Source organism: Chiloscyllium plagiosum, unplaced genomic scaffold (assembly GCF_037043375.1).
Source record: "Chiloscyllium plagiosum isolate Xiang-an unplaced genomic scaffold, Cpla_swu_hap1 HiC_scaffold_7, whole genome shotgun sequence".
NCBI classification, from domain to species: domain Eukaryota; kingdom Metazoa; phylum Chordata; class Chondrichthyes; order Orectolobiformes; family Hemiscylliidae; genus Chiloscyllium; species Chiloscyllium plagiosum.
In genome coordinates, this window is record NW_028270145.1 from 72656776 (window position 1) to 72683530 (window position 26755).

At 40.7% G+C, this 26755-nt stretch overlaps 1 protein-coding gene across 3 annotated transcripts in view; it reads left to right on the forward strand.

Moving 5' to 3' along the window:
• The window catches only part of tgfbr2l (transforming growth factor beta receptor-like), a 105918-nt gene that overhangs the window by 49066 nt on the left and 30097 nt on the right, over positions 1-26755 (forward strand). For 2 of the 3 annotated variants that reach the window (XM_043693970.2, XM_043693969.2), the window contains exons 2-4: positions 3289-3442; positions 4199-4401; positions 16821-17641. In XM_043693970.2, the coding sequence (XP_043549905.2) occupies positions 3289-3442; positions 4199-4401; positions 16821-17641 (1178 nt within the window). The remainder of the gene's footprint in view (positions 1-3288; positions 3443-4198; positions 4402-16820; positions 17642-26755) is intronic. The other variant, XM_087989184.1, reaches the window with a different exon arrangement.

Here is a 26755-nt window from a genome sequence, read left to right on the forward strand (position 1 = left end):
CCTCCCTGACCTATCACCTCCATCCCCACCCCCATTCACCTATTGTACTCAATGCTACTTTCTCTCCACCCCCACACCCCTCTCATTTCTCTCTCCACTCTGCAGTCACCCTGCCTCTATTCCTGATGATGGGCTTTTGCCCGAAACATTGATTTTCCTGCTCCTCTGATGCTGCCTGACCTTTGCTTTTCCAGCACCACTCTAATCTAGACTCTGGTTTCCAGCATCTACAGTCCTTGTTTTTGCCTAGTTGTACCAATACAGAGCTATTCCCATGGTCCGGCACCAAACTTCATCCCCTGAATTAAATTGTCTCTCTCATTGAGAGGAGGCATGTGCCCAGCATTGGTGGTCGTGTTGCAATTTCAATTATTGCACATGGGATGGTCCAATAATCAAACAGGAACCAGGACAGTTTGGTAACAAATGATTCTGAAGCTGCTTCTTTAAGCCTGCCTTCAACATTTGGACTGTTCTTTCCATTAGACAGTTGGACGATGGATGGTCTGGAGCTGTCCTTATGTGCTGAATGCAATTTGACTTTTGAACATATTCAAATGCCCTGCTGGTAAATGATGTCCCATTGTCCATGACCAGTACTTCTCGGAGTCTATGTATCTTGTACGATGCTTGCAGCTTCTCAATTGTTATCCTTGAGTTTGCCAAACTAACTTTATGCATGTCCAACCACTTTGAATAGGTGTCCACAATCACCAGGGCCAGCATTATCGACATGCAACTGAGTCCAGGGTTTATGTGGCCATTCCCATGAATGTGGGGGTGGTGCTGGTGGCAACTTTTGTCTTTGCTGGCACTCTGGGCACTGCCCCATCAACGCAGGTATGTCAGCATCCAACCCTGACTACCAGACATAACTTCTTGCTAGCAATTTCATCTTGGAAACCCTGGATGACCATGAAGGAGTTGCTGATGAAGGGCTCCAGCCTGAAATGTCGATTTGCCTGCTTCTCGGATGCTGCCTGACCTGCTGTGCTTTTCCAGCAACACCGTCTCACATGGAGGAGTTCAGCCTGTATCTGGCAGAGACCTTTACTTGGGACAATCACCCTTGCTTCCCTATAGTAATATGCTGTCCTCTACAGTGATCTGGTCTCACCAGGTACAGAAAGGTTTCAATCCTGGTTGTGAATGTCCTCCTGTCTCCCCCCATTACCACCAGCTGTTTTAGTTTCTCGAGGACAAGATCTTTTGTTGTCCACTGTTGGATATTGTCAGCGGTGACTGGAATGGTGTCAAGGAAGTTTAAAACCAAAACAGAATCTTCCAGGGGAAGCACCACCAGTGGGGTATCTGACAGTAGGAGGCAGCTCAAGGCACCCACATTAGCCACTTAGCTTCCTGGACATTGCTTTGTCTTATACTTGTACGCACTGAGAATAACGGCCCAATGCTGAATTCTACCAGAAGCTATGGGCAGCTTGTCTTCCATCAGTATCCCAAACAGGGATTTGCGATCTGTTACAATGACAAATTCCTGTATATAAAGGTACTGGATGGAACTTCCTTACACCAAAGATGACCTCCCAACCTTCCTTCTCTATCTGGGCATATTTTCATTCAGCATCAGCCAAAGTCTAGAAAGCGTATGCTTTCAGGTGTTCCTCCCTGTTGGGCCATTGATGAGCCAATACTACCCTAATGCCGCGCAGGGAGGCATTGCACGTCAGCACCACCTCTCACTTCGGATCGCTGTGGGCCAACACCATAGATGACGATAGCTGCTTTTTCACTTCCCTAAAGGCTACTTCTTAGCTACACAACCATTTCCAAGGCTGAACCTTTTTCAACAGACAGTGTAAGGGTGCCAAAATGGAGTCCAGGTTATGTATGCATTTTCCATAATAATTCACTAACCCAAGGAGAGATCTAAACTCCGGTACAGACATGGGAGCCGGGGCACCTTTGATCACCGTCACTTTATCTTCCAATGGGTGTAACCAGGTTTTGCCAGCTTTGTAACCCAAATAGGTCACTTGGGGCACCTGGAACATACATTGTTCCCTTCTAAGGTGAATGTCCAACTGGGAGAAACATTTAGGCTCCGATTCCAAGCTCTCCAAGTGCTCTTTACTGATCTTCCCTGTTAATAGTACATTATCTAGATAAATGGCCCTTGTAAAATATTTTCCATGATCCGCTGGAAGACAGCGCAGGCTGATGATGCCTCGGATGTCAGTCTTGTATATTGATATAAACCCTTACGGGTATTAATTGTAGCATACTTCTGCAGCTCCTTATCCAGTTGCAATTGCAAGTAGGCGTGGCTCATGTCCAGCTTCCTAAAGGACAGCCCCCCACCAATTTTGCGTACAAGTGCTCTTTGTGAGGGATCGGGTATTTATCCAGCTGTGAGAAACAGTTTACAATTTGATGAAAATCCCTAAATGTTGTCAGGCTTCACCATCGGTATGACCAGTGCTGCCCATTCTGCAAACTGCTCTAGTTTGATGATTCCTTTGCTCATCCAACTTCTTGATTTCTGTCTCTACTTTCGATCACAAGGCAAACGGCACCAGGTGGGACTTGCAAAATCTCAGAATTGCTTCCTGGTCAATATGGAAACTGGCTTTGGCATCTTTGATAGTCCCAAGCCCTTCCTGAAAAACTCCTGGCTATTTCACTAGGACTTCACTGAGTCATCCATCTTCTAATCGACCTCCATGGCAACTGGATGACCATTTAACCAATTATTAATTTTAATCTGTTCCCCAGCACCCATGTGGTGCGTGTGCAAGTGTGAGACATTATGTGTGGATTTTTGGTTCTAGAAATTCAGACATTAATAAAAAGGGACCCAATATCAAAGCTTTACATTTTGCATTCATCAGAACTAGGACACAAAAATCCAGCTTTTAAAAAGGAACATCAATTTGAACAGCATGAGAAAGGGATACTTAGTCTTTTGGCCAACGAACATAAGACGAAAAGTATCAACGTTGTGTCTTTTAGCAATATTTAATTTCAGTACTGCCCAGCAATTATTTTTAGATAGTTTACAGCAAAGAGAAATGTTATTTAGCCCATTGTGTCTGTGCCAATGAAAAATGAAATATCCAGTTTACTTTCACTTTTCAGCTCTTGATCCAAAACCTTAAAGGTCATCGCACTTCATGAGCATATCCAAGTTTCTGTATTATGAGGAAAGGGTCAGTAGACCCAAAATGTTAACTCTGATTTTTCTCCATAGATGCTGCCAGACCCTGCTGAGCTTTCCCAGCAATTCCAATTTTTGATTTTGTTAATTTTTCTTGTTTCTTTGTGTTACAGTATTGAATATCCATGTCCTTACAAGTTTCTTGGAGACAAACCTATGCAAGTGGTGTGACTATACTAACCCAATATGCGAGGAAAATGTATGTTACAGCAATTGTACATTGAATTCCTATTGTGTAAGTTCAGAGGAAATATGTGTTGCTATATGGTAAGTGTTAATTGTAGTTTTAGATCTTGTGCTTAACCTTCTTTTTGTACGTGCTTTCTGAAGGTGACAACCTTACTGTGAATTCTCATTTCTTCAGTTGCAACTCTGTTCCTAATTGTGCTAGGAAACACAACTTTATTCTGTCCCCTCTTGACAGTTTAGTTGTTTATCAGCACTAAATGCCTTTATTTAAATCGACAAAAATTGCAATTTCACCATTCAAATCAAACTAAACTGCACATTTTTGGAACCTGGGATGAAACCTGACCACCCGGAGGAAACCCACAGTCACAGGGAGAATGTGCAAACTCCACTCAGGCAGTCACTCAAGGCTGGAATTGAACCTTAGTCCCTGGCATTGTGCTCACCATTGTGTGACCCTAACATGTGTGCCAACCTGGTGTGTCATATTCATCCATTGGAAACTCATTAAAGCATTCCCATCACATCATGGTGTGTATGGCAGGTGGCTCGCTGGTTAGCACTGCTACCTCGCAGCACCAGGGACCTGGGTTTGATTCCCATCTTGGGCGACTGTAGGGAATCTAATCATCCCAATCAGAAGTATTTCACAAATTCTTCCACTTGTTGCTATTTATAATTATCTTCCACATTAACATATTCTAACAAAAATTGCATTTTGCACAACCTACTGTGTATGCTGATGATTAAGAATTGTTAATCATATTTCTGAACTTACAAATTTGTATTTTTGTTTTACATGCCATTCCAATTAACCTTTGTGACTCTACATAGGAAGAAGGACAATGAATCCACAAGTGTTCAAACTATGTGTCATTATCCAAATTTACCAGTGGAAGACATAATAATCACAACTTACAATACAACAGTTTGTATCATGACTGAACAGCCCACAGGGAAAGGAAGGATGTATGTCTGTGGATGTACCAATGAACAGGAGTGTAATGATAAACTTATATTTCAAAATGACCAAACTAGTGAGTATTTATCTTTTTATATAAAAATTTAAGGCAATTTTGTTTTGTATATTACATGCTTTTTGCATTGTTTACCACACCCCTTTTCTCAGGAAGTTAGATGCTTTTTCAAAATCAACAACTTAGAAATAAAAACACAAAAAGAAGTCTACATGACTAGATTCTGGTCTAGGTTACAACATTCACACTAAATAAACGTTCACATTTTCTTCCATTCATTCTACCTGTGATAATCTCTCTCTTAAGAATATTGTTAATTCACATTCCTAGCAAAACACCCAGAGCTGATACCAAGTCATAAAGAAGACCAAATTGAAACCTTGCTCCCTTTGTCTCCACTCTTCCTGCTACATACTGTTTCTGTTTAATTCTGTCTATGTACATTTTTCATTCCTGGGAAAGTTTTTTGATCTATTTTGTGACTTGAACTGGAGATGCTTTTTGTCTTTGGCATACTGCAATAGAAGACCACATCAGAGGCTGAGAACTTTGTAGTGAGTACTCACTTCCTGACTCTAGAAAGCCTGTCCACCATCTCCAGGGCACAAGTGAGTTGTGTGATAGAATACTTTCCACTTGCCTGTAAGTGTGCAGCTCCAATGACTCTCAAGAAGCTTGGCACTATCCAGGGTAGAGCAACCCATTTGATTGACATTATATCCATAAACATTCAGTCCCTCCACTATTGACATTCAGTAGTATCTACATGATGGACTGCAATAATTCACCAAGTCTTCTTCGACGTTACCTTCAAAATGCATGATCACTTCCAACTAGAATGACAAGGGCAGCAGATACATGGGATACGACTATTAGCAAGTTGCCTCCCAAGCCACTCATCAACCTAACTTAAAAATATATCACTGTTTCTTCATTATTTCTCGATCAAAGTCCTGGGCCAAAGTCCTGGTTCTCCCTCCCAAAAGCATTGCAGGTGTCCTACACCAATTGGACTGCAGCAGTTCAAAAAGACAGTTTCACCACCACTGTCACAAGGGCAATCTAAGGATGTTTGATAAATGTTGGCCCAGACAGTGATGCCTGTATCCCAGGCATGAATAAAACGTTACAAAATTATATTCTATCATGGTTGAAACAATGAAAGTGGATAAGTAATTAATCTATCTTCCAATGTGGATGCAAAAAGTAAGCACAGCTCAAGCTTGTTTAGGTATATTTGTGCTATAAGCAACTATGGAGTCCAGGTTGTTCTCTATAACTTGGTTTCTCTTTTGGCTTTTTACACATTGGATCTCACAATACTGGTTGATTATTAAAAAAAAACTGAAGTACTGTGGATGTTGGAAAAATGAATTGAAAACAGAATATGCTGAAGAAACTCAGCACATTTGACAGCATCTGTGGCGAGAGAAACAGTTAAAGTGTATTGCTGTATGTTAGATAGTGTTTATGAAAACTAATTACAACAGTGATAATTTCTCATCCTATTGAGGCAAGCTGTTACAATGAAGTTGATGCTTATTATGTTTTTAGTTTAAGGAGTTAATGGGCTGTAACAATGTTTAAAACTGGGAAATGGTCCAGAACTCGCAATTATTATTCTTCCATATGGGAAAGCATCTGGCTGGGAATTGGAGTGACTCAGTGATTAGCTTTCCTGTCTCTCAGCTGGAAAATCCTGGATTGAAGTTCCATTGCAGCTTTGTTGGCTATTAAAGAACACTGCTACTTGTGCAGGCAAGTTGATACATATCAGTACTCATCCCCAGCTCAATAAATGGGGAAGGCTAATAGTAGGCAGTGCATACTAAGATAATCGACCAGAGAACTGTTCCTCTCGCCACAGATGCTGTCAAATCTGCTGAGTTTCTTGAGCATGTTCTGTTTTGAATTCAGACTTCCAACATCCACAGTACTTCAGTTTCATGAAATTGTAGGTCTTTAATCTACATCAGCAGATTTTTATTCTCAATCCATTGATAGATTTGTGCAGAAGCAAATAAACTTTTTATTTCAACATCATCATCAGCAAATTCATTATTGGTGAAACCAGTATTTTCACTTCATCGGTCCTGCTATTTAAGGATTGCTTCTGCCTGGGCAGGATCTCTGTCACAATTACTGAGGATTCTTCCTGGGCAGATAAGGAAGTTAAATTTCTGCTTGGACTTGTTTCTTCCATTTCACTTCAGCATGTGACATCCAACTTGTATCTGTTAATAGCTTTTAGTTCACCAGTATTGACAAGTTCTTTTAGCATCTGGTACCTGCCCTATTCAATGTGTTGGTTTCTCACTTGTGTTTGTGGTTTGCTACTTTAAGAATTGAATGAACTCTGCTGATCTCCTGGATTGAGTAGATCTTTTCTTCTTAGGATTGATGTATTTTGTTTCTGGACTTGTGCTTCACTTATCATCTGAATGGCTTACTCTTGAGTCAGATCTTCTTTGAGCATTATTAAATTTGTCCCTCAATAATTCTGTTTCTTATGAATTCTGACTTGAAGTCACTATTGTGACATTTTTCACTAATCCATAAGGATTGTTAATCTGTGAATTCCCTTGAATAGAACATAGAACAAAGAATATTACAGTGCAGTACAGGCCCTTCAGCCCTCGATGTTGCGCCAACTTATGAAACCAATCTAAAGCCCATTATTCCATTATCACCCATATGTTTATCCAACGACCATTTAAAACATTTAATGTTGGTAGTCCACTACTGTTGCAGACAGGGCAAACCACACCCTTACTACTCAGAGTAAAGAACCTATCTCTGACATCTGTCCTATGTCTATCACCCCTCAGTTTAAAGCTATGTCCCCTTGTGCTAGACTTTGCCGTCCAAGGAAAAAGGCTCTCACTGTCCACCCGATCTAATTCTTTGATCATCTTGTATGCTTCTATTATGTCACCTCATAACCTTCTTCTCTATAATGAAAATAGCCTCAAGTCCCTCAGCCTTTCCTCATACAACCTTCCCTGCATACCAGGCAACATCCTGGTAAAAATCTTCTAGGAGAAAGTGAGGACTGCAGATGCTGGAGATCAGAGCTGAAAATGTGTTGCTGGAAAAGCGCAGCAAGTCAGGCAGCATCCAAGGAGCAGAAGAATCGATGTTTCGAGCAGGAGCCTTTCTTCAAGAATGAGGAGAGTGTGCCAAGCAGGCTAAGATAAAAGGTAGGGAGGAGGGACTTGGGGGAGGGGCGTTGGAAATGCGATAGGTGGAAGGAGGTTAAGGTGAGGGTGATAGGCCGAGTGGGGGTGGGGGTGGAGAGGTCAGGAAGAAGATTGCAGGTTAGAAAGGTGGTGCTGAGTTCGAGGGTTGGGGACTAAGACAAGGTGGGGGGAGGGGAAATGAGGAAACTGGAGAAATCTGAGTTCATCCCTTGTGGTTGGAGCATTCCTAGGCGGAAGATGAGGCGCTCTTCCTCCAGCCGTCGTGTTGCTATGGTCTGGCGATGGAGGAGTCCAAGGACCTGAATGTCCTTGGTGGAGTGGGAGGCGGAGTTGAAGTGATGAGCCACGGGGTGGTTAGGTTGGTTGGTCCGGGTGTCCCAGAGGTGTTCTCTGAAACGCCCTCTATATTGGGGAGACAGGCCGCCTACTTGCGGAACGTTTCAGAGAACACCTCTGGGACACCCGGACCAACCATCCCAACCACCCCGTGGCTCAACACTTCAACTCCCCCTCCCACTCCACCAAGGACATGCAGGTCCTTGGACTCCTCCATCACCAGACCATAGTAACACGACGGCTGGAGGAAGAGCGCCTCATCTTCCGCCTAGGAACCCTCCAACCACAAGGGATGAACTCAGATTTCTCCAGTTTCCTCATTTCCCCACCCCCCACCTCGTCTCAGTCCCAACCCTTGAACTCAGCACCACCTTCCTAACCTGCAATCTTCTTCCTGACCTCTCTGCCTCCGCCCCCACCCCCACTCCGGCCTATCACCCTCACCTTAACCTCCTTCCACCTATCGCATTTCCAACACCCCTCCCCCAAGTCCCTCCTCCCTACCTTTTATCTTAGCCTGCTTGGCACACTCTCCTCATTCTTGAAGAAAGGCTCCTGCTCGAAACGTCGATTCTCCTGCTCCTTGGATGCTGCCTGACTTGCTGCGCTTTTCCAGCAACACATTTTCAGAAACATCCTGGTAAATCTCCTCTGCATCCATTCCAATGCTTCCACATCCTTCCTATGATGCGGCAACCAGAGCTGGAAGCTATACTCAGAGTGCGGCAGCATCCGCGTTTTGTACAGCTGCAACATGACCTCATAGCTCTGAAACTCAGTCCCTCTACCAATAAAAGCTAACACACCATACACTTCCTTAACAACCCTATCAACCTGGGTGGCAACTTTCAGGGAATATTGCACATGGATAACGAGATCCCTTTGTTCATCCACACTACTAAGAATCTTACTCATGATTTGGAGGAGACAATGTTGGACTGGGGTGGACAAAGTTAAAAAACACATAACACGAGATTATAGTCCAACAGGTTTATTTGGAAGCACTAGCTTCACCAGGTGATGAAGAAGTAGTGCTTCAAAAGCTAGTGCTTCCAAATAAACCTGTTGGACTACAATCTGGTGTTGTGTGATTTAAAAGAATCTTACCATTAGCCCAATACGCTGTATTCCTGTTACTCCTTCCAGAGTGAATCACCTCACTTTTCCGCATGAAACTCCATTTGCTACCTCTCAGTCCAGCTCTGCAGCTTATCTATGTCCCCCTGTAACCTGCAACATCCCTCTGCACTGTCTACAACTCCACTGACTTTAGTGTCATCCGCAAATTTACTAACCCATCCTTCTATGCCCTCATCCAGGTCATTTATAAAAATGACAAACAGCAGTGGCCCCAAAACAGATCCTTGTGGTACATCACCAGTAACTGAACTCCAGAATGAACATTTCCCATCAACCACCACCCTCTGTCTTCTTTCAGCTAGCCAATTTCTGACCTAAACCGCTAACTCACCCTCGATCCCATGCCTGCACATTTTCTGCAATAGCCTATCATGGGGAACCTTATCAAACGCTTTACTGAAATCCATATGCACACCACATCAACTGCTTTATCCTCATCCACCTGTTTGGTCACCTTCTCAAAGAAATCAATAAGGTTTGTGAGGCATACCTACCCTTCACAAAACCATATTGACTATCTCTAATCAAATTATTTCTTTCTAGATGATTATAAATCCTACCTCTCATAATCCTTTCCAAAACTTTGCCCACAACAGAAGTAAGGCTCACTGGTCTATAACTTTCAGGGTTGTTTCTACTCGTCTTCTTGAATAAGTGGGCAATATTTGCTATCCTTCAGTCTTCTGGCACTATTCCTGTAGACATTGACCGACATAAAGATCAAAGCCAAAGGCTCTGCAATCTCCTCCCTGGCTTCCCAGAGAATCTCAGGACCCAGAGGGCTTACCTATTTTCAACTTTCCAGAATTGCTAATACCTCCTCCTTGTGAACTTCAATCCCGCCTCGTCTGGTAGCCTGTATCTCAGTATTCTCCTTGACGACATTACCTTTTTCCTGTGTGAATGTTGACGAAAAATATTCATTTAGCATCTCTCCAATCTCTTCGGACTCCATGCACAACGTCCGACCGCTATCTTTGATTGGTCCTAATCTTGCCTTAGTTATTCCTTTATTCCTGACATATCTATAGAAAGCTTTAGGTTTTCCTTGATCCTGCGTGCCAAGGACTTCTCATGTCCCCTCCTGGCTCCTCTTAGCTCTCTTTTTAGGTCCTTTCTGGCTAACTTGTAACTCTCAAGCACCCTAACTGATTCCTTCATATCTCATCTTTACTTAAGCCTCTTTCTTCCTCTTGACAAGAGATTCAACCCCTTTAGTAAACCACGGCTCCCTCGCTCGACAACTTGCTCCCTGCCTGACAGGTACATACTTATCAAGGACATGCAGTAGCTGTTTCTTGAATAAGCTTCATATTTCAATTGTGCCCATCCCTGCATTTTCCTTCCCCATCCTATGCATCCTAAATCTTGCCTAATAGCATCATAATTGCTTTTCCCCCAGCTATAACTCTTGCCCTGAGGTATGTACCTATCTCTTTCCAACGCTAAAGTAAACGTAACCGAATTGTGGTCACTATCACTAAAGTGCTCACCTACCTCCAAATCCAACACCTGGTTTGGTTCATTACCCAGTACCAAATCCAATGTGGCATCCCCTCTTGTTTGTCTGTCTACATACTGTGTTAAGAAACCCTTCCGCACACAATGGACATAAACTGACCCATCTAAAGTATTTAACCGCTAAAGTTTCCAGTCAATATTTGGAAAGTTAAAGACACCATAACAACTACCTTATTACTTTCGCTCCTATCCAGAGTCATCTTTGCAATCCTTTCCCCTACATAACTATTTGGAGGCTTATAGAAAACTGCCAACAGGGTGACCTCTCCTTTCCTGTTTCTAACCTCAGCCCAAACTACCTCACTAAACAAGCCCTCAAATGTCCTTCCTGCCACTGTAACACTGTCCTTGACTAACAATGCCACACCTCCTCCTCTTTTGCTACCTTCCTGATCCTGAAACATCTAAACTCCAGAACCTGCAACCACCATTCCTGTCCCTTCTCTATCCATGTCTCTGAAATGGCCACAACTTCAAAGTCCCAGGTGCAAGTTCATCCACCTTATTCCGGATGCTTCTGGCATTGAAGTAGACACATTTCAAACCACGCACCTGCCTGCAGGTGCAATCCTGCAACCTTGAAACCTTACCAAAGACCTCACTACTCTCAACCTCCTGTAAATTGGAGCTACAATGCAGGTTCCCATCCCCCTACTGAATTTGGTTAAACTCTCCTGAAGAGCATTAGCAAATTTCCCCCCTCCCCTCCCCCCCCCCCCCCCCCCGCCCCCAGGATATTGGTACCCCTCTGGTTCAGGTGTAGACCATCCAGTTTGTAGAGTTCCCACCTACCCCAAAATGAGCCCCAATTATCCAGGTATCTGAATCCCTCTCTCCTGCACCATCTCTCTAACCACATGTTCAACTACTCTCTCCCTATACCTCACCTCGCCGGCATGTGGCATGGGTAACAAACCAGAGATAACAACTCTCTTTGTTCTAGCTTTAAGCGTTCACCCTAGCTCCCTGAATTTCTGCCTTACATCCCCATCCCTTTTCCTACCTATGTTGTTGGTGCTTATGTAGACCACAACTTGGGGGCTGCGCCCCCTCCCCCCAAGGATCCCGAAAACACGATCCAAGACGTCACGGACCCTGGCACTTGGGAGGCAATACACCAACCATGAGTCTCCCTCATTCCCACAGAATCTCCTATCTTTCCCCCTAACAATGGAGTCCCCAATGACTAATGCTCTACTCCTCTCCCCCCTTTCCTTCTGAGCAACAGGGACAGACTCTGTGCCAGAGACCTGTACCCCATGACTTATACCTGGTAAGTCATTCCCCCCCCAACATTATCCAAAACAGTATGATTGTTATATAGGAGAATAGCCACATGGCATCCCTGCACTGACTGCTTCTTATCCCTTATGAGTCATCCAACTATCTTCATTTCAAGGAGTAACCACCTCTCTGTTGCTTTTATCTATTATTGTCTATGCCTCCTGAATGATCCTGAGTACATGCAGTTCCAGCTCCAGTACCCTAACATGGTCGTCAAAGAGCTAGAGTCGGGTGCACTTCCTGCAGGTGGACTGAGCTGGGACACTAATGGTGTCCCTCACCTCAAACATCCTACAGGAGGAACATTGTACTGCCTGCACTGCCATCCCTGCTAACTTCCCTTCCTAAGAAACAAAAGAGAAAAAAAAGCTTACCTGATTTCCCCCTACAGATGTAAGGTTAGAGGAGGTGGGTGGGTTAGTGAGAGGCCCTACAGGTGTAGGGTCTCGGGTTTAGCAAACAATCAACCTATACACATGTAGGGGAAAAAAGTCCCAGAAGGCTCTGCATTCTGGTAAGTTTTTAAATGAAGAGTTTACCTTCCCAACAGCCCCCGGTTTCCGCTCTCACAGGTCCCACTGCAGAAATGAAGAACTCTTCTTTTAAATTTCTTTGCTTTATCAATAAATTTATTAGTTCTGAGGTTCAAGTAGTTGTCAAAGGATTTCATTACTTCTCAAAAGTATCTATTGCTTCTTTTACCTTTTGGACAAGCTTTAACATCATCAGCTATACTCCCAACCATGAATAGAACTGTACTTTCTTTCTCAGTTTCTGAATTAGCATCTAGTTTGGAAGCTATGCTGTTTGTCAGAAATTGTTTTCTTGAAAATGTCTCATTCTATGTTCTATTTAGCTCATCTCTGAAGTTAAGTATTTCTGGCAATATTATTTATGATGCTATATCTTCCCAATGTAATTAAGTATTTTGGTATTGAAAAGGCTTTTTCCCCCACAGTAATAGTAATTCTGCTGTACTTTACAGCTATACTAGAAGGTTTCTTCATTTGTTGCAGCTACAATGAAGGATTCCAACTTCCTACTGCCTGAGTGGAGTCTCCCAAGCTTTCTGTCCCAGTTAGACAGGATCTTCTTTTAATCTGTCCAAAGTTATTGTTTTAATTACTGGCTTTGTGATGTCCCTAGCTCTGCAACCTTGGATTAATACATCTTTCATGACCATTTACTTTTATTTTCAAACAATCTCTCATGGCATCCGTTTACTATGGTAATTCTTGATTTGAAGTTCTGTTTTAAAGTTTTAAACTTCTCATTTTCCAGCCTTGTTCATTGCATCATGTAAAAGGTTTTTAGACCCACTACTTATTACCCATATGTGGTTTTGATCCCTCTGTTTGTCTAACATTCATGTGTCTATCAATATATGCCTTAAACATTGCTAATGTGCTTCCCACCACCTCCACCAGCGGTGTGTTCCAGGCACCCACCATCCTCTGGATGACAATTTTCCCTGCCCTTCTCCCCTAAACTTTCCCCAACTCACCTTAACTGTGCCCTCTTGTATTTGGCCTTTCCACCTGGGAGGACCCTCTGGGAAGAGCATCCTATCTATGCCTCTCATAATTTTGTAGACCTCAAGCAAGTTGCCCCTTCATCTTTCCAATGAAAACAATCTGACTTTATCCAACCTCTCCTCATAACTAAAACCCTCCAGACCAGGCAACATCCTACTAAACCTTCTCTGCACCCTCTCTAGAGCATTCATACCCTTCTGGTAATGTGGCGACCAGAACTGCATGCAATATTCCAAATGTGGCCTAACTAAAGTTTATACAGCTATAACATAACTTGCCAACTTTTATATCCGATGCTGAAAATGTGTTGCTGGAAAAGCGCAGCAGGTCAGGCAGCATCCTAGGAGCAGGAAAATCGACGTTTCGGGCATAAGCCCTTCTTCAGGACCTGCTGTCTGACCTGCTGTGCTTTTCCAGCAACACATTTTCAGCTCTGATCTCCAGCATCTGCAGTCCTCACTTTCTCCTAGAAGTTTATATCCGATGCCCCAGCCAATGAAGGCAAGTGTGCTGTATGCCTTCTTGAACACATTTATCCATTTGTGTTGCCACATTCATGGATCTGTGGACCTGTATGCCCATATCCCTCTGTATGTCAATAATCCTAAGGGTTTTGACATTTATTGTAATTTGCACCTGAATTTGATCTTCCAAAACGCATCACCTCACATTTGTCTTGATTATACTCCATCTGCCATTTCTCTGCCCAAATCTGCAATCTACCTATATCCTGCTCTACATTTTCACAATCATCCTCACTATCTGCAACTCCATCAATTTTGGTGTCATTTGCAACCTTACTAATCAAGCCACCTACAATTTCCACCAAACCATTTACATATATATTAAAAACCACAAAGGTCCCAGTACTGATCCCTGTGGAACACCACCAGTTACTGATCTCCATTCTGAAAAGCGCCCTTCCAATGTTACTCTCTCTCCTATGAACCAATTTTGTATCCATGTAGCCAAATCAAACCCAATCCAATGAGATTCTACCTTTAGTAACAAATACCCATTATTATCACACTTTAAAGCACATTCAATGGGGAAAATTTCACATATTCTGCTAACATTAGGGATTGAACCAATTTCCTATCACAAGGGATGGCAATCTTTTGGCTCCTTTTTTTTCAGACAAAACCAGAGTTACTTAAAGAAATTATTCACATTTTTAAATGATCTGAAGTAAACCAAAGTAAACTTATTAGACAATGTCAGTTTGTCATAAGCTTCACTCATTGGTGCTGCATTCCTGGAGAAACACAAGATGTGCCCACAAGTTTCATTTCCTTAATTTTATATTGATCTCCTTGAATCATAAGTATCTGTTATCACCAGCAAATTCCACAAATTCACTTTCTTAACTTGTGCCCATGGGCTGCTGGAACAAAACTACGTGCATGAAACGCACCAGTCTTAATAATATCGGAATCTGCAAATGGTTCATACGAAAGAGGTTATTAAATTTACAACACTTTTCCCAACAAAAAAACTTTGTGTTAGAGTTGTCTGAAGTTCCTATGGCTATGTAAACTTTGTAGTACTTGTGCCTCCTTAATCCTTGAGCCTTGGGACTGGGCCTTTGCCAGACCAGACAATTTGCCCAATCACAGGAAGTCGGGTATATCCAATGCATACACACTTTAAAATTCAGCTTGACTCATTTCAATCACAAGACTGTTAGATGAATGATTTTCCAATCAGAAGCCTAAAACAGCATTTAAGGTATCCATATTGGATAGACTATAACAAAAAGCAATGTGACTAAAGATCTGTGCAGAGCAACTTCAGGGAAAACCAGATACTATGTGGGTTCTACATCACAGATATTTCTGCACACCACAACCAAATTTGGGAGGTATAGTCTGTAGCAATTTTCTCAAATGAGAAAAAAAATGCATTTCAACTCCTTCCTTACTGGATATGAACACTAGGTAAATACAGTATTTTTTGCCAAATCAAAAGTAGCTAGTCCCTGTTCTCATACTTGAAGCCTTTTCTTGTCCAGTTCAAGTTTCCTGGTTTCAAACTTTCATTACAATTTCAAACTTTTGAATTTCTTTCTTTCTTTCTTTTTCTTTCTTTCTTTCTCTCTTTCTCTCTCTTTCTCTCTCTTTCTCTCTCTTTCTCTCTCTTTCTCTCTCTTTCTCTCTCTTTCTCTCTCTTTCTCTCTCTTTCTCTCTCTTTTTCTCTCTCTTTCTCTCTCTTTCAAACTATAGTTTTCATTTTCTTCTCAACTTCACGTTATTCCACTTTCAAATAAATCTGAGCCAAATCCATTTATATTTCATCTGGATTACCTTTTTCTTCCTCAAGGTAAAAATATTGAACCAATGCCTCAACTATTTCCGAATTATTTTAATTTTTCTGTTTTAATATTTCCTTTTGTCAACAGCTACAATGTATTCACATACATTCTGCCTTTTAAGGAAAGCTTCAGAAATAGTTATAAACCTTTTCACCTTTTCAATGAATGTTCCAATGTTCACTGTGAAAGTTTGTTTTTAATCTTATCACAGCCTGTGGATTCAAAATCCTGCAAAAGCCCAAGTTTTTAAAGATCCCCATGAAGACCAATAAATTCTTCCAAAAAAAACTTTAATTAAAAGCTGAATGGAGAAATGTGAATATGAGAAGATTTTATGTCAAAGCAGTTACTGCAACAAAACAACTTAAAGTATTTTAAACAACTTACTATATTTGTTGATATGCATTAAACTACAAATACCCCTCTTTATTTTTAGCAAAACCAATAAATCCCACTACCAGATATTAGATTAACTGTTCTTTAAGCACATTTTCAATAGTCGCGGAATCAGTCCAAAGTTATTCTTATTTATTAAGGATTTAGACCTTTTCTTTTCTTAGCTTGGTAACTTGTAACCCTGAACAGCAGTGGCCACTGATGTGACTATAATCAGCAACTGAGTATTTATGGGTTTCAACTTGGCCAAGGGTAGATATGGAATCTTGGCTGAAAATGTGTTGCTGGAAAAGCGCAGCAGGTCTTCAGGAAGGGCTCATGCCCGAAACTTCGATTCTCCTGCTCCTTGGATGCTGCCTGACCTGCTGCGCTTTTCCAGCAACACATTTTCAGCTCTGATCTCCAGCATCTGCAGTCCTCACTTTCTCCTAGATATGGAATCTTAACCATTTCTTTCCTCCCTTGATGGGTAAAATTGCAGATAGTTCAGTATAAGCAGAGAAGGTCATTCAAATAATTATATGGGCCCCAACTTCAAGCCCACTGAAGGACCATAAAGGTCTACCTAATAATAAATGCTTCTGTCCTTCTGTTTGATGAAATATTTGTGATTGCCTGACATCACCTATTCAAGTACCTTTAATACTAATTGGTTTTCATTCCATGTTATTTGTAAAGTACGTATCTCAGAGTACAATGACACAACATTCCTAGTAAAGGAGGTAATATTTTTCCTTAATAACATTTTTTTTCCAGAATATCCAATACCACAAAAAAATGAGGTATTTCCTGTGGCTGTGTTGAGCCTACTCCCACCTATCCTGATTGCTTTCATGATAACAATGGCATTTTATCTCTTTCGCACACGACAACAGAGAAAAGTGAACAAGGATTGGCCACAGAAACAGAGAGAGCACCAAAGCCTCACTAGGACTGACATGAGAAAACCTGGAGAGTACGATGGAAAATGCACTGTTACAATTGATGATGGTCAGTCCGACATCAGTGCAACATGTGCCAACAACATCAATCACAATAATGAACTCTTGCCAATTGAACTGGATGGCATTGTTGGAAAAGGTAGATTTGCAGAAGTCTGGAGAGCAAAACTCAAACATAGTGCTTCAGGCCAATATGAAACTGTTGCAGTGAAAATCTTTCCTTGTGAAGAATATCCATCATGGAGAACTGAAAAAAAGATCTTCTCAGACATTGATCTCAAACATGAGAGTGTGCTCCAGTTTCTCACAGCAGAGGAAAGAGTAAGAGGAATGGAAAAACAATACTGGCTCATTACAGCTTATCACAGTATGGGAAATCTACAGGATTTCCTCACAAACCACATTCTGACCTGGACAGACATGTATATGATGACAGGATCCCTTGTAAATGGGGTTGCTCACCTTCACAGTGACTATACTGCGTGTGGCACCCCAAAGATTCCTATATCTCACAGAGACATTAAAAGTACAAACATTCTGGTTAAAAACAAACAGGAATGTGTGTTGTGTGATTTTGGTCTGGCACTGAGGCTTGATCCATCTCTAACAGCTGAAGACTTTGCAAATAGTGGCCAGGTGAGTATATCATGACTTTTGATAGATTGTATTGCAAAATGAAGCTGATTTATGTAACATAGCCTGATCATTTAAATTTAATTAGAATGGTTTGATTGTATTAAAACAACAGAAAAATCGATATTTTTAAACATATTTTTACCTATGAGTAGATATAGATGCAATGGCTCCACTTGACCATACACAAAATTGAATTTTCGCCCATTCTGTCATTTTGCTTCCAATCCTGCATTGCAAGCTGTTAGGAGTTTGAACATGGATTCAACAGAATGACAGTGCCTAAACTGTAGAAAATTGGGTGTTGACAGCATACCTAGTATGCCTTTCCAAAGTGCATAGTGGTATGCTAGGAATGCTCCACACAAAATCATTTATCACGATGTACACAGATAAGTCTATTCAGATTTCAATTATAGACTCTCCTTCTCTCCTAAATATTTTTGTTTTTACTAATTTACCATATAACCTCAAAAAAGCAGCTACCTTAATGTACAAATCTTGACAGAGAATTCTGATGTGATCTTTAGCTTTGGAGAATAACAATGTAGGCATGATTCTGATCTTTTTTCCATACATGTACACTAGTGAAGATTTGATATTGGTTGATTATCAGGTATGGAGACCATGAATTGATTTTTACTTTTTATAGAATACTGGGGTTGTGGCTTCTTCCTGCTGCTGAAACTATTACCATCCTATTAACAAATGAAGAATTAAACCCAGGAGCTTCCTGGATTGTAGATTCAATATTACAGCAAAAATACTCTTTTTCTTTAAGTATGGGAGGGGATTTCCATTCATAAATTATGTAATGACTTTATTCGTTGGATGGTAATTAATGTAATAATAAATCTTTCCGAGTAGTTGCTGTACATACAAAACCTGAGAATTGCTGAAATATACGTTTTGTTGAAGCTTTTCATCCTGCACTCATCAGGACAATTCATGCAAATACAAACTCAAAGGGAAAACCAATATTTATACTGCATAAGAGGAGAGTGTAGGTTAGCAAGTGGATTCTCATTGGGAGAGGCATTGTTATGTTGCTATGCTATGTTTGATCTGATGCTATTAGACATCATGGAATCCAGAGTCAATGTTGAGGGCTCTCAGTTCAACTTATCTGCCTGCAAACCTCCACCAACAGGCATTAGCGAATCTAATGACCAGAAACTGAATTGGACTAGCCATATAAGTACTGTGGATACAAGAATTGGTCCGAGGATAAGAAATCTGCAGTGGGTAACTCAATTCAACTCCCCAGACCCAGGGTCTGTCCACCATCTACAAGGCACAAGTCAGGAGTGTGATGGAATACTCTCCACTTGCCTGGATAATTGTAACTTTAACAAGACTCAAGAAGCTTGACACAATCCAGGACAAAATAGCCCACTTAATTGGCACCTCATCCACAAATATTTCCTCACTTCACTGACTTTCAGTAGCAGCAGTGTGTACCATCTACAAGATGCACTGCAGAAATTCACCAAGGTGCCTTAGACAATCTTGCAAACTGATTACCTTTGTCATCTAGCTGGACAAGGGTAGCAGACACAAGGGAACACCACCATCTGCAAGTTCCCCTCCAATCCACTCACCACCTTGACTTGAAAATGACATTGTTATTCCTTTAGTGTTGCATGGGTTTCCTCCGGGTGCTCCGGTTTCCTTCCACAGACCAAAAAGATGTGCAGGTAAGGTGGATTGGCCATGCTAAATTGTCCATAGTGTTAGATGCATTAGTCAGAGGGAAGTGGGTCGGTGTGGACTTGTTGGGCCGAAGGGCCTGTTTCCACAATGTAGGGAATCTAATCATAAAATCTAAAAAACGTGTCCCTTCTTCAGAAGTAATAAAGCCATCCTTAACAAACTAATATCAATTCTGTTCCAATATTAGATACCATTTTCCAACATCACAGTGAATGAATTGAAAATTTATAAAATCGTAGGTCAGTTCTGTGTGTGTTATTTTCTAGATTTCCCTGATGCTCTTAAGCAATTGCAACTAATGGAAATATCAGAATTTGGAGAAGCAATCAGATATTTCAAGTCTTAAATGCATAGGGCTTGTATTTCTGGTACATTTTGCAAAACTCAATTTAAATATGTTAGCTAAATAATGTAAGTCATGGAGTCATACAACATGGAAGCAGATCCTTCAGTCCAACTCATCCATGCCAATCAGATTTCCTGAACTGAACAAGTATCATTTGCCAGCATTTGGCCTGTATCCCTCTAAACCTTTCCTATCCATTTACCTCTCTAAGTGTCTTTAAAATGTTATAATTGTACTTGCCTTTAACGTTTCATCTGGCAGATCGTTTCATATACACATCACCCTCTTTGTCAAAAGGTTGGTCTTGAGGTTCATTTTAAATCTTTTCCCTCCCACCTGAACTATGCCCTCTTGCTTTGGACTCCCCTACTAGAGAGAAAAGACCTTGGCTATTCACCTTAACTATGCCACTCATGATTTTATAAATCTCCATGAGGTCACCCCTCAGCCTTCTATGCTCCAGGGATAAAAGTCCCAGCCTATCCAGCCACTCACTATAACTCAAACCCTCCAGTCTTGGTAATGTAGAAACATGGAAACATAGAAGATAGGAATAGGAAGAGGCCATTCAGCCAATAGAGCCTGTTCCGCCATTCATCACATTCATGGCTCTTCATCCAACACAGCAGCCTAATCCCACTTTCTCCCTATAACTTTTAATCCCATCTGGCCCACGTGCTTTATCTAACACCTCTTGAATACATCCAATGTTTTGGCATCAACTTCTTGCTGTGGTAATGAATTCCACAGTCTCACCACTCTTTGGGTGAAGAAATGTCTCCTCATCTCTGTCCTAAATGGTCCGCCCCAAATCCTCAGACTATGACCCCTGATTCTGGATGCACCCAAAATTGAGAACATCTGCCCTACATCTACCCTGTCTAGTCCTGTTAGAATTCAATAAGTCTCCACAAGGTCTTCCCTCATTCGACTGAACTCCAGCAGAAACAGTCCTCATCTAGTCAATCTCTCCTCATACATCAGTCCCACCATCCCAGGAATCAGCCTGGTAAACCTTCGCTGCACTCCCTCGAGAGCAAGAGCATCCTTCCTCAGAAAAGGAGACCAAGACTGCATACAATATTTTAGGTGTGGCCTCACCAAGGCCCTGTATAGCTGCAACAACACGTCCCTGCTCCTGTACTCAAAACCTCTCGCAATGAAGGCCAACACACCATTTGCCTTCATTACCTCATGCTGCACCTGCATGCCTACCTTCAGCGACTGGTGCACAAGAACACCCAGGTCTCACTGCACACTCCCCTCTTCCAATTTAGACACTCGGGTCATAATCTGCCACCTTGTCATTCACTTTGGAAGCAAAATCTTCACATTTATCCAAATTACACTTCATCTGCCATTGATTTGCCCACTCACCCAACCTGTCCAGATCATGCTGAAGGATATCTGCATCCTTGTCACAAAGTTCTCCCTCCCACCCAACTTCATATCATCTGCAAACTTTGAGATGTTACATTTTGTATCCTCATCCAAATCATTAATATACATTGTGAATAGCTGGGGTCCCAGCACCAAACCCTGTGGCACCCCAATAATTTGAAAAGGACCCATTAATTCCTCTTCTTTGTTTCCTTTCTGCCAACCAGTTTTCTATCCATCTCAATACACTTCCCTAAAAATCTTTTTTGGCGCCTTTTCCAATTTAATAACATCCTTCCCATAGCAGAGTGTTATGTACGAGATCAACCACCCCAAAATATATTAAGAAGATATCCTGAACCCCAACTTTTTTCTTATTTTTAAAGACAAGTGTTCCAGATGCAATTTGATTGGTCATACTTCTAGGTTTGAAGCAAAATGTTTATTCTTACACTATAGTTGAAATACAAACAAAATAAAATGTTTTAAAGATTAGCTTAACTAACTATATCAATATATTTAACAAGATGACATGTATGCTAATTATACTGATTAGCTGTTCCAAGATAGTAACATCCCATAAACATACCCTTGACAGAGGCAAATTCTGTAAAATAGATTGTCTCACATGCAAAGTTTCTCCAGACCAGAAAGAAGGAACAACAAGAGAAAATTCTGAGAGACAGAGTGAACTGAAGCATTTTGCTGTAGCGGGGAGAGGTGTATAGCAGCTTCTAAACCCTAACAACTGCTGAAAGTTAAACAAATATCTTAGTTCTTTGGGAGCTTGACCACGCGCATTCAGGCTGCTTCTGTTGTTCCAACTTTTTAAAAATTATAAGGCTTCACAAACTGTTTACTTTATTGGATTGGAACAGAGTGCTCAACACCTCAGTCTCAATGCCTCTTCATAAAAAAAACAGGACAATATACACCTTTTAAAGCCATTGTGTTGACAAACCTCTCCTCTTAAAGAAAATGAATAGTCAATATACAAAGATGGCATATTTTTAAAAATGTTTTATGCTATTAGTGCATGATAATACATATACATTACATTGTCTATAAGCATGCAAGCATTCACTACTACAGTCCATTTCAGTTGGTTTTTCTCATTATTGAATGCTTTCATTTTCCTTCATTAAAGTTGAGACAATGCATTGGCAAGTATGTTTTCGCATCCTGCCATATGTATACTTTTCCAATTGAATGGCTGCAATAATAAGATCCATATAAACAAACAGTCTGGTATCTTTTATCCTTATTTTGTTCCAAAAGTTTTAAGGGATTATTATCAATGTATACAATTGTCTTAGATACATCGTTGGCAACATAAGTGTTGCAATGTCAACACCAAACTCAAGCGCTCCTTCTGAATTGTGGAATATTTCTGTTAATGAATATTCAGCTTTTTGGAAAAGTACCCAATAGCTCTTTCTTTCTTCTCATTGTCTTGCAAATTTATAGCACCAACACTCACATCATTCACATTCATAGCCACTTTGAATGACATTGCAGAGTGTTATGGACTCGGCCAGACCCCCTCAAAACATTTCAAGAAAGTAGCCCAGACTCTAACTTTGCTAGTTTAAGCAGGTGTAGAGTGGATATTCCAGGAGTGATGCAGTTGGCCCAACCCCTTAGTTTTAAAACAAGATTAGTGAATGAAACACAAACGAGAACAGAATATAGAATATAGAATAACTTAACCTACCTGAAAACCCAACAGACTATCCCAACTTAATGCTGCTGTTCCAATTACTTGCAACAATCCCCATAAACACCTCTTGGCAAAAAAGGAAAAATCAAACATAGGGTCTTACAGGAGAGAAAGATGGCAGACAGATTCAGTATGGAACACCTTCTTCAATGTAGCTGTTTCTTTTACTGATGGCCTCAAAGCTGACTGACTGCTTTCTCTGAACAGCCAAAATGCTAAAAAAAACCCAGAAAAAGGCTGAGCTGGGAAAACTGGCCACTCCCTTTTCATTGTACATGTTTTTTTAAAACTTGAAAGCCCTTTATCTGAGGCAGTATCTGTTATCTATAATTAAATTGGCCCTAAAACCCATCCAAGCCAGACCTTTCAGCAAGTCTACATCACTCAACACTTGTGAAAAAAAAAAACAAGGACAACATACAACCTTGTTAAACGAGCAGATTCATAACAGTAGTTAGTGTGGCTCACACTGAAACAGTGGTTAACACAGCTTTCAGATTGTCAAATGCCTTCCGGTACTCTTCCATCCACTGAAATTTTCTGCTCTTCATCAACAGGTCAGTCAGTGGAGTAATGAAGCTGCTGAAATGAGTATGAATTTCCAATAGAAACCATTCAATTTCAGGAATATCTCTTCATTGATGTTATGGGAAACTTCCCAATAACCTTTGTTTTCACATCCCATAGGGCCATTTATCCGTGTCCAATAACATGATCCAGGAATGTGACTTGATCTTTTGCGAACTCACTCTTAGCCAAGTTTATCACCAAGCCTGCCTACCAAAGTTGAATGAACAATTCCGATAGATGCTCCAAATGTTCCTTCCATGTGTGACTAAAAATCACCAGATTGTCTATGTGTACCACAATTGGGTAATAGCAAAGTGACTTGATTAGTTCGTTTTTGAAATGTAACTGATATATTCTTTACATCAAACGGCCTGACTTCAAACTGGTACAGTCCATTTGGTGTCACACAAGCTGAATGTGCCTTCGCTCTTTTGGATAAAGCTGACTGCCAGTGTCCTCTGAGTAAATCCAACATGGAAATGTAAGCTCTGAGGAAGGATCAATGGACCCGAAGCGTTAACTTTGATTTCTCTTCACAGATGCCGTCAGACCTTCTGAGCTTTTCCAGCAACCTCTGTTTTTGTTAGAAATATAAGTTGCTTGTCCCAACTTCTCAATACAGTCTTACAAACATGGAATAGGATATGAATCAGATTTTGTAACTGCATTGGCTTTGTGATAGTCCACACAAAATCTCAGGGTACCATCTAATTTTGGCACTGTGATTTTGGGTATACTCCATTCACTGGAACTCACTTTGATTATGTCATCCTCTGAGCATGCTTTCAATCCTTTTTGAACCTGTGCCAACTTTAGAGGGTTAAGATTATAAAGATGTTGCTGAATTGGAACAGCAGTCCCTATATCTACATCATATATAATTAGATTAGTACATACTCAGCTTATTCCCACATATCTCCCCATGTGACTGTAATAACTCAGGTCATTTTGATTTTCCTCTGGAGGATAACTCAATAATTTATCTCAATTTTTGAGAACAACTTCATTGTCAAATTCAATTTGAGGAACATCCAATTTCAAATCATCTGAACATGGTTCTTCACTCTGTGTTGTAACCAGTAACACATTCTCCTTTTGCTTTCCTTTCTGCTTTCCTTTCTATCAAAATACCTTATAAGCATATTCACATGACACACTTTGTGAGGTTTCTTCCCATCTGGCATTCTGATGAAATATTCACCTCATTCAATTTCCTTTTGATTTGATAAAGCCCACTAAACTTTGCTTTTAAAGGTTCACCAACGTTTGGGACTAATGGAAATACTTTATCTCCACCAGCAAAATTGCAAATTTTTAATTTCTTTTATGTTTCCTGTTTCATCACCCACTGTGCTACTTTTAAATGCCAACTCACCCGCTCGAGTTAATCTCCCCCTAAAATTTGACACACAGTCCAAACATGTAGTCTCTGAACTCTGACTCACCAATTTCTCCTCAATTCATTTCAGTGGTCCTCTCACCTCATGCCCAAAAACTAATCCAAATGGACTGAATTTAGTTGAATTTAATTTAAATACAAAAACTACAAATGGAATTCTTTTATCCCAGTTCTCTGGATAGTCTTGACTGAAAGCCTTCAACATGGTCTTTAAACTTTGATGCCACCATTTTAATGCTTCCTGTGATTCTGGATGGTACACAGTGGATTTGAATTGTTTTATTCCCAAGCTATTCTTAACATTTCTGAATAATTTTGATGTAAGATTTGACCCCTGATCTGATTGTATTTCTGTGTGTAGTCCATAGTTAGTAAATAAATTGCATAACCCTTCTGCAATCTTTTTAGTGGGGATATTGCTTTAATAATGGAATAGCTTTTGATAATCTAGTCGACACATCCATTATGGTCAACAAATGCTGATTCTACTTATTGTTTTAGGTATGGATCCTATGCAAGCAATCAAGGCTCTTGTGAAAGGTTCCTTAAATACAGGAAGGGATATTAAGGATGCTGGTTCTCTCACTGCCTGAGGTTTTCCTGACACATATGACATGTCCAGCAAAAGTCAATCACTTCTTTATGCAGTCCAGGCCATAAAAAAGTTTTTGTATTTTGGCTTGAGTTTTGATTACTCCCAAATAACCTCCTACTTGTAATTCATGTGCTACCTGCAAAGCCTCCTTTCTAAAATCCACTGAGTAAACAACTTGATGAATTCTGCTCATTTTTCACCTGCCTGAATATGTGATGGTCTCCATTTCCTTATTGAGACTTCATTTTTAAGATATTAACATTCTGGAATATACTCAGATTATTCTTCTGTGTATGCTTTTTGATACAACTGCTTTAGTTTTTCAGCTTTCTGATGTAATTCAGTTAGCTTCTCTGAACTAAAAATATCCACTTTGTCCTCCAATTGAATTTTTTCTGTCAAACATTTGATCAAACATTGTTTCTGACAATTGAACTTCAACTTGCTTATCTTTACTCCTTGATTTGTCCTTGTGTTTCAACTTGTGGCTTTGTGACCTTGTTACCACACAGCCAGCAAAAATCCACAGGTTATACTTTCTGTAACACATAAGTTATCTGATTTTCCACTGGCTTTTCAACCACAGTAGCATCACTTCCACCTGCAATCTAGCTATATTGTTACCAGGTATAAACTGTATTTCCAGAAAGGAGAATTTCTCTCTTACTCCTATGACTACCTCACCACTTTTCCAATCTCACTTTATATAATGGAATACTGCTCTTCTCACCATGAATTCCACATATTACCCCCTTTTCTGCCAGTACTCCTTCTGAATTACATATTTCCTCATCTTTCACCATCAAAGATTGACTTGTTTCTGTATCTCTGAAAGTTTTAATTTCCTGACCTGCTCCTCCTGCAAACTTAAGTCAACCTTATCCATGCAAGTAAATTCTTTAAAGAGATTGGGCACTTTCTGCTCAACCACGTTGTGCATTCTTTTGAAGCTTTTTAGCATCCACTGCTTTCCTTTACTGCTTCAACACATCTGTCTTCCCAATCATACGGTCATAGAGATATACAGAACGGAAACAGTCCCTTCAGTCCAACTCATCGGTGCCGACCAGATATCCTAAATAAATCTAGACCCATTTATCCGCATCTAGCCCATATCTGGCTAAACCCCTCCTATTCATATACTCATCCAGATACCTTTTAAATGTTCTAATTGTACCAATCTCCACCACTTCTTTTGGCAACTCATTCCATACACGGACCACTCTCTGTGTAAAAAGGTTGCCCCCTATGTCCCATTTAAATCTCCTCTTAAACTTATGCCCTCCAGTTTTGGACTACCCTACCTCAGGGAAAATACCTTGTCTATTTACCCTATCTATGAACCTCATGATTTTATAAATTTCTATAAGGCCATCCATCAGCCACTGATGTTC